Genomic DNA, 8,463 nt, shown 5'->3' with positions numbered 1-8,463 from the left:
TAAATTTTCCATTTCATGAACACATTCTCGCTGGGATCTACTTGACCATGCGATTATGTTGCCTTGATCTTTAAAGCATGGATCACGCAAAATCTGGACGCATTAAAAAGGGTCTATCTCGGAGCTATGTAAACGAAATAAAAATGTTTTGTACTCAAAATGTAGGGTTTTTATTGCACTTTAAAGGAAAAAAAAAATAAAAAAAAATATTTCGATGTTGTTTTGATGAAATTTCGAACTTTTCGTCGAGTACCACTCATCATTGTTTGGACACCCTATTCCTGACCTCAGCGGCGTGTAACTTTTTTGGAATAAAACGAATCGTAATGAAATTTCCAGCACTGATACAGGAAACATTTCCGAACAAAGTACTGTCAAAACATTCTAGATCCGACAACTAGGAGCGCTATGGTATAATAAACAGTGTGTCCAGATTTTGGAGGATCCATGCTTTATAACTAAATTTCAATACTTACATCCTACCAGAAATGGTTAGAAAGCACAATCAATTGTGTCCACGGCTTTCCTCTTGATAAAGGATGAACAGATCGTCAAATTTAGGTTCTTGTTGAATTTTAAACGATTGAAAACTAATGGGTTCGGATAAAAGAACAACTATATCAAACATTTTAAATTTGACACTTTAGTTTATTTCACGTAGTCAAACGAAAAAAAATTACATTGTAGCGTTTTACAAAAAGTCTACCTGGAATTAGGGTTATATTCTCACCTAATGGACAGAAATGCGTCTTGCATGACACTGAATAAACCTACAATTAACTAAAACGGCATTTCAAAACACATTTCCTTATGCTCTTCATTGACATGCTGCTCCAGTGCCGCTGCCTTATCGAACATTTGATCACAATAGGCACACAACATATGTTTCAATGTCTGGTGCAACCGTTGCTTTTCCGTTGTGCACTTGTGTCTCTTGAGATGGGTCATGTAGATCGTTATAGCGTTGTACGTCCCACTGCAGATAGGACACTTGAACGGTCTACACTGGGTATGCACGCACCGGTAATGCTCCATCAAACGAAATCTGGAAAGCAAAACAAAAATTAATGAAATGAGAAGTGTTTAACACGTTCGTCGCCCAAAAAAAATCTCAGAGCATGAAAGTAAAGCGAGAGAGCTTCAGATTTACAACGCGTGGCAGAACTGAGCGGCAACCTTGCTTAAGAGAGCCGTCACCCATATATGGGTGACGTGGCGACGAACGTGTTAACATTCAATAAAAAATTTAAATACCTAAACGATGCCCGATAGGAGCATTTGGGGCAAGCATATTTACGTATGCCCTGGTGTTTGACTTTGACGTGACGCTTTAGTGCTTCCTTAGACTTTACCACAATTTTACATTCCGCACATCTGATCACAACATTATTCATTTCGTTTTTGTGAACTTCCTGTAAAAATAAAAACATAAAATCAAACATGTTTACGAAGAAAGGAAAACACTCACCTCATGTGCTTTGAAAGACCGACGCAGATAGAACTTACGATCGCAAAAGCGGCAACTATAAACATTTTCTTTGGTGTGACAGTTCATATGCAGGGCAAGTAGTTTGTTAGTTTTGTACACTTTTCCACAGACCTCACATGGCTTTGGCACCATTAGCTCATCTTCGCTCAATACATTTTCTCGCTTGGTAAGTTTGCGTCTTTTTCTTCTTTTCTTCGGTACCTCAGATGGCTCGGCGGAATGTTCCAACTCAGCAATTTGCTGATCAACAAAGTGATCATTACCAGATACAGGCTCGACGAAAGCCGATTCCTCCTTGATTATTATATCCTCATAGTCAGACTGTTGTAAGTCAACAATTTCTTCTGAGTTATCAGGTTGTTGTAACTCATTTTCGTGAGATTCGCAATCGTCTTCAAAATGAGTCGCTACATCTCGCTCAGGATTGCTCGTTTTTGTCTGTAGATACTCAAAACTCGTACGACACAGCTGCACAAATGTGTAAGTTTGCTCTAACTGATCCGAACATTTTTTACAAAATTTCACTGGACCCGTATTGGAAGTTGATATCTGCAACAGAGATAAAAAATTCAAGAGTCTACTTGTGTTTTAAGTGAAACAAAAAATATTTTTTATACCTCAATATTCAATGAATCCCTGATGATACAATCAAACCGCTTTTCATGGATACTTAATTCGGATGAATCTACAGTATTGCTTGAAAGTTGATTACAAATACTACAATGTGTGAGACCTATCACATCCGATCTGTCGTCAATTTGATCTGAATGTTCAACGCTAGTCTCCACCGAAGAACCCCACAAATAGCGTGCCTCCGGTAGATTCAAATTTCCAGCCCGGTACTCTCGCTCTGCCTGTTGGTAGCGCTCGTCTATCGATTGCCGTGGTGATCGATTCTCGAAGCTATCTCCACTCTTGTCGAGAATTTGTTTTACTCTTTCAAACCGTTGTCGATACTGTTTATCAGCTTGTTGTAGCCGCTCCATATCTACCATCAAACATGCCCGCAAAAGCGACTGTACTCCATCATTGGTTTGAACAGGGTTTAGGGGACGTATTAGCGCGTTATTTTTATCTGTGTCCTGATCTCTGTTGAAGATCTGTTACAAAGAAAAAAAATGTAACGTAAAATACGCCCGAAATTACAAAAGATTTCTATTGTCTAAGCTTTTTTTATCAATTTCGTTGTAGGAAATTTGAATAATCGAATAAGCTTGCTATCGCTGCCATGACTTCAACTTAAAAATCCTCGAAAACTACTTCCCATACCTTCTTTTTATAATTGACAGGCTGACCCGGTAGACTTCGTTCTACTATAAATTCAGTGAAAAAGGTTTTAATGTTGAGCTGTTCATTTCGTTTCTCGTCCTTTCCCTTTTTACAGGACAACTTTTAAGTAGCATTCCATGAATAAAACCGGAAGTTTTCTGTTCACAGTAGCGCTATATTAAAGGAATCCTTGTAATAAAGATTTAAAAACCTTGCCAATTTTTTGAACGGAAGTCTTTTAAGATATTTCACTGCATTCAATTCTGCAGATTAATCTTAAATAGAGATGTACCAAATTTTCGAGCGGCGGAATATCCGGAACCGAATACCGCCCAAAAACTGTTAAGCCGAATTTTCGGCTTACCGAATATGTGAGCCAAGTATTCGGCCGAATAGGCCGAACATTTATTTTTTGAAATGTATACAATAATAGACTCGTAGAAATTTCAAATGATGTTGGATAATTAAGGGAATATCTAGAAGAAATGTTGAAAAAGCTAAAAAATCATCAAAAACTTATGGTTTCAGTAAAACATCTCTGGGTGTATCCGTGTATCTTTCACTGTAAATAGATAGCTTTATACATTGATTATCGTTAAATCCAAATTTTCCGCACATCTGATCACAACATTATTCATCTCGTTTTTTTTAACTTCCTGTAGACTACCTGCTTGCTCATAAATCCAATTAAGAATTCAACTATTCTCCTGTGTAATACTTTCCCTGTACTCTCCTTAACCTTATGTATTACCAAAAAAGGCTATCGTTACTCAATAAAATTACAATTACTAGCAATAATCGCACCTCGGTAGAACCTCTTTGGTTACGATATCGTTGCGCAAAGCTAAATAACAATAAAGAATTCGAGATAAGTCAAATCTGGCCGCGTTGTCCAGATATTATTTAAAATTTCCGGATTTTGTTCGGGTTCATATATTCAGATTATTAGCTAAATCCAACTAAAAACACAAATTTCTTTTGGAAAACTTTAGATTTCGTGTTCAAATTTTAAAAAAAATGGACTTAATTTTATGTTTAATCTGTAGATACGATTTTCACACTTCTTCTGTGATTCACTGAAAACATTCAATTTCGAGTAATTTTTTTCAGTTCCTCTTGTATGTTTTAGAATAATGCCTAGATTTTTTGAGTTGCCGTTTTTACAAATTTTAAAAAAAATTTCCTTTGATTGCCAGACCGTGTGGGTACTTTAAGTAGAAAGAATGGTCTGCTTAATGTTAAAGATCATCATTCTTTTTAACAACTATTTTGAAGATATCTTGCTCAAATTCGACCTTCGCCAAATTCGATATCAAATAAGCAATTTCAAATTGTTTGGCTCCCGTTTCGATATGTTTTTCCCAGATTTTACAGGAACCCTATCACTTTGGTGATAAACGCGACAAGTCATCTGATGTCCTTTCAGTTATTGGTGATATTTTGAAAATCAGAGAGACCATACATAAATGTCATTTCTTTCTAAAACGACAAAAAAACTACACCAATCGGGCGTTATGTGACACCTTATTCGTACCTACCAGAAGAACGCGAGAGAGCGCAAGATTTTGCTCTCATTGCCTTCAAACCGTTGCCAGCGACAACATTTTCCAGTTCTCTCATTGGTCAATATCACTCCATCTGGATGCACTGCTTGTTGCAGAGAGGACATGACGATGGTTTTCTCACTTAAAGCCCGGGTGGAAGCAAAATCATTTAAAAATTTACAAACATGGCGGATTTTCTATCATATCCGATTTAAACTGGCTTTGGACGTCATTTTATACGATCTTTTAGCTATGCAGTTGGAATTGCGATTCGCAACACCATTATTAACGACTTAAGTTATAATTTCTGATACGATTTCATGTTTGCTGGAATGGCAACCGTTCTTCAATTTCTCGGACTGTTCGGCAGGACAGTCGTCCGGCATTCTCGCAACATGTCCTGCTCAGCGTATCCGGCCAGCCTTCAACTCAACTACACTACTCTTTGAAGCAGTCGTTCCGTCGAGTTCGTTCCACATGCTCGAAGACGTTCTCCGCAGCGCTATTGATAGCTGATATCCCAACAGTCCTTGAGAGCGACTTCGTCCAGCTCGCCCTCTGCCGGCAGCGCTGCTTCGACCGATTGCGCGTAGTCTGCCACGATCTCAGGTTGCTTCACTCGTGCGATATTTAACTGAGGTCGGTTTCGATTGTTGTCGGTTTCGATTGTTGTTCACTACGGAAAGTTTTGGGCCCATCTCCGCCATTACCTACCAGATAGTGGGCTGACTCGATATTGGCTCCTCGAAAGGATCTGACGTCTATCAAAACGTGGTCGATCTGTGATTGCGTTTGGTAAAGGGTGATACAGTCAAAATTTGATCAAGGGAAAACGCGTGTAAATCGGAAAAACCAATTATTGAAAAAATCAAATTAAATTTCTTTTTCAAGTTTAATTAATATAAAATTCAGGAAAAATATTCAGTTAGGCTTCCGCTTTTCCAAATCCGAATTGCCGGGCCTTACGCTTAACCCCTGCCATCAGATTTTGTACAGCCACCTTGTCCACCTTCTTCGCCGCAGAAAGCCAGTTTGCCTTGAGCTGCTGCTCGTCCTTAGCAGTTTTTTTGGTCTTCTTTAGGTTCTGCTTGAAAATAGAACAGTATTTCTCAATTAGGCGGAGCCCTGGCGTGTTGGGAGGGTTCTTGTCCTTGGGAACCACCTGCACGTTGTTGGCAGCGTACCACTCCATGGCCTCTTTCACGTAAATTTCTTTGTTGACAGTCCCGGAAGCTATGAAAATGATGCTTTTCAAGCCACAGGTACAGATGGCTTGCCAAACAAGATATTTCTTCGCGAACTTGGACAGTTTCATGTGCTTGAAAATATTTGCTACCTTTCTCCTTCCTTTTGCCGTATAAAACTCCTGTCCCGGAAGCTGCTTGTAGTCGGCTTTGACGTAGGTTTCGTCGTCCATTACCACGCAGTAAAACTTCGTCAACATCGTCGTGTACAGCCTCCGGGATCGCGCTTTGGCCGTCGTATTTTGTTTATCATCGCAATTTGGAGTCACTACCTACTTGGAAGTCGATAGTCCGGCTCGTTTTTTGGCTCGATGTACGGTTGTAGACGATACACCCAGCTTATTTGCGGCATCTCGGAGAGAGAGGTTAGGGTTTCGCTTGAAACTACCGGCAACTCTCTTTGTCGTCTCAGCGGCTTCCGGTTTTCGATTTCCCCCCGATCCAGACTTCCTGGCTGTCGACAAACGTTCCTCAAACACTTTAATTACATTTGTAACGGTTGATTTGACAACTTTTAGCGGTTTTGCCAGCTTTGCGTGCGAGTAGCTCGGATTTTTGCGATGCGCTAGCAAAATTTTGATACGCTGCTCTTCTTCCTTGGACGGCATTTTGACAACTGAAGAGTGAGTTCCAAAATCAAAATAGGAGCAACATTCTACACACACACACCTTCAAAATGAGGTTTTTTAAATGCAAAATTGAAAGAAATACGTCAAGTTGATATTGACCAAATTTTGACCGTATCACCCTTTATTGTATTGATGTGCGATACTTGAACAATTTTTTTTTTAGAATTTCTCATCTCATTCTTCGGGGCAGTTTTGAACTCTAGGTTTCGGTAAAATAAGTGAGTTTTTTTTTTATTTAGAGGTAGTTGAAAAGAAATCAGAGAGTAGTTTTAACATTTCCAAACTAATTATATTTTTCTTACACTTTTTTGGAATGTTGAATTCTGACTTGGAAATTGAATTTTGATTTTGGGTTGAATCTCTGATCTTAGAACCAAAACTGAATTTCGGTTTCCTTTTGTTAATTTTCCCGGTTTTGGGTCTGAATTCCCGGTTTTCCCGGTTTTCCCGGTTCAAATTTCAATTCACGGTTTTTTCCCGGTTTTCCCGGTTTTCCCGGTTTTTCCCGGTTTTCCCGGTTCTGTGGCCACCCTGTAATTCCCTGCCTCATCTGAAGTACCTCAAGGAAGCCACTTAGGACCCATAATATTCCTGATCTGAGGTGTGAGTGAGGTGTTTTTGGCTTTAACTATATTATGTGTTTTAACTACATGAGATTTTAAGTAATTGCAAATTCATAAAACGAGCTGAAAGGTTTTTAAACACATAAAATCATTTCAAACTGACCATTCATAGTTCAGAAGATTTTAAGTAGCGACCTGTTTTACCCCCTTTACCACCAAATACCACAAATTTTCCAAATGTGCAACGGCGGCAAAGTGCATGAAACGCTGGAATAAAAGGTCGTTTCTTCCATAGTTACCTGTAAAACGTTACAAATCCTCCATGGTTTCATGAACTCCCACTCGACAGGAGAGGAATAATTATTTACCTGCTCATTTGTATTCAGAAATTGTAAAACCCCCAGCGATGTTCGCAACTTCGGCGTAATGACCGCAGATCCTGATCACTTGCTGTTTGTTTGTTCGAACTTCAGTGCAAAACAAGTTGCAGCGTCGAGGATTCTTGTGATCAAAAATGTTGTTACTGATTCGCTATTTCAGATTTAGACGTAGCTTTTTTGTTATATCGCTCACAAAACCCACTCACCCAGCAAATTTTTTACTTTGCAATTTTATACAGTATTAAATAACCACGAAATATTTCGTACTAAATTATTTTTTTCTTATTAGACCCAAGGCCGTGCGAAAGGGGGGGGGGGGGGGTCAGGGGTTTAACCCTCCCCCCCCCCCCATGGAGATTTTCACCAAGTAAAATTTTCAACCCAGAAATGAATTAACTATAGTATCTGGAAATTTTTTTCCCAAAAGGGGTTCAAAAATAAGTTTAAACTAACGTGGCTCGCCTCCGGTGGAAGTTTTTCTTAAATCACTCTAGGCCAAAGACATTTGATTTTACGACATTATATGACCTTTACGAATTGAAACCTATATTTTTATTGTAAGTTTAGAGTAGCGGAGACTTTTCCTACATTAAGAATAGGTTTTTATTAAGAAATGCAAAAAAATAAGTTCAGAATTTGAAACCAAACATTTCAACTTAAAAATTCATAAAGCGAATAATAATTATTATTAGACACATCATCAAGGGCCATGGGATAGGTGTTAAATACTAACAATCGTCAAAAGAATAAAAAAAAATCTAAAACCTAGCATTCATTACTTTATTACTAATATCGTTGATTATTAAAAAATCGGTTGTGTCTTTACACATTTTATGCTAAAATGAAATATTTTTAATGAAACAAATTTTAGACTCAATTGATTTTTTTCTGTTTTCGCAATGCTCAACTTTTCTCAAAAGTGTTTTGCTAAATTACACAAGGCCACAAAATTCGCTATTTTCCAAGGTGCAAAGAATTTAAGAACTTATAATGATTAATTTGGGAGCCCTTGATTCAAATGTTCAATTAGTTTATTTTTTATAAGCTTTCATTTTTTATTTTAAATAACTTTTGAAAATAGGTAAAATCCATTTAAATAATGTCTGCACTGGATTGTTTTAGCAAAACCTTAAACATTTCAAATAAAGGTTTTAAACTAATTATCAACTTTCCTCAGCACCGCAAGTACAATTCTGCGAATAAAGTTATAGTTAATTTCTATTTGTTTCGTTTACCCCATTTTGTTAAATCAGGGAGTTTTTACGATTTTTTTAAAAGTTTGTAACCAATTTTAGATATCTTTTAAAGCAAACATACAACCATTTTGCAGGATTGAAAAAAATTG

At 37.8% G+C, this 8,463-nt stretch overlaps 1 protein-coding gene and 1 pseudogene across 1 annotated transcript in view; both read right to left on the bottom strand.

Annotated features, from left to right (window-relative positions):
- Window positions 1-656: 656 nt before the first annotated feature.
- The window catches only part of LOC129751143 (zinc finger protein 28-like), a 35,474-nt gene continuing 27,667 nt past the window's right edge, over window positions 657-8,463 (bottom strand). Inside the window, exons 3-6 of the mRNA XM_055746461.1 lie at window positions 2,107-2,589; window positions 1,469-2,038; window positions 1,255-1,412; window positions 657-1,045 (exon numbers count right to left, since the gene is read on the bottom strand). Coding sequence (XP_055602436.1) covers window positions 781-1,045; window positions 1,255-1,412; window positions 1,469-2,038; window positions 2,107-2,589 — 1,476 coding nt within the window. The 3' untranslated portion in view covers window positions 657-780. The remainder of the gene's footprint in view (window positions 1,046-1,254; window positions 1,413-1,468; window positions 2,039-2,106; window positions 2,590-8,463) is intronic.
- On the bottom strand, window positions 3,441-3,604 carry LOC129758880 (U4 spliceosomal RNA; annotated as a pseudogene).

Source organism: Uranotaenia lowii, chromosome 3 (genome assembly GCF_029784155.1).
Source record: "Uranotaenia lowii strain MFRU-FL chromosome 3, ASM2978415v1, whole genome shotgun sequence".
In the NCBI taxonomy this organism is placed as follows: domain Eukaryota; kingdom Metazoa; phylum Arthropoda; class Insecta; order Diptera; family Culicidae; genus Uranotaenia; species Uranotaenia lowii.
Note: the sequence above shows the minus strand (reverse complement) of the source record. Positions and strands in the feature narration are given on the sequence as shown.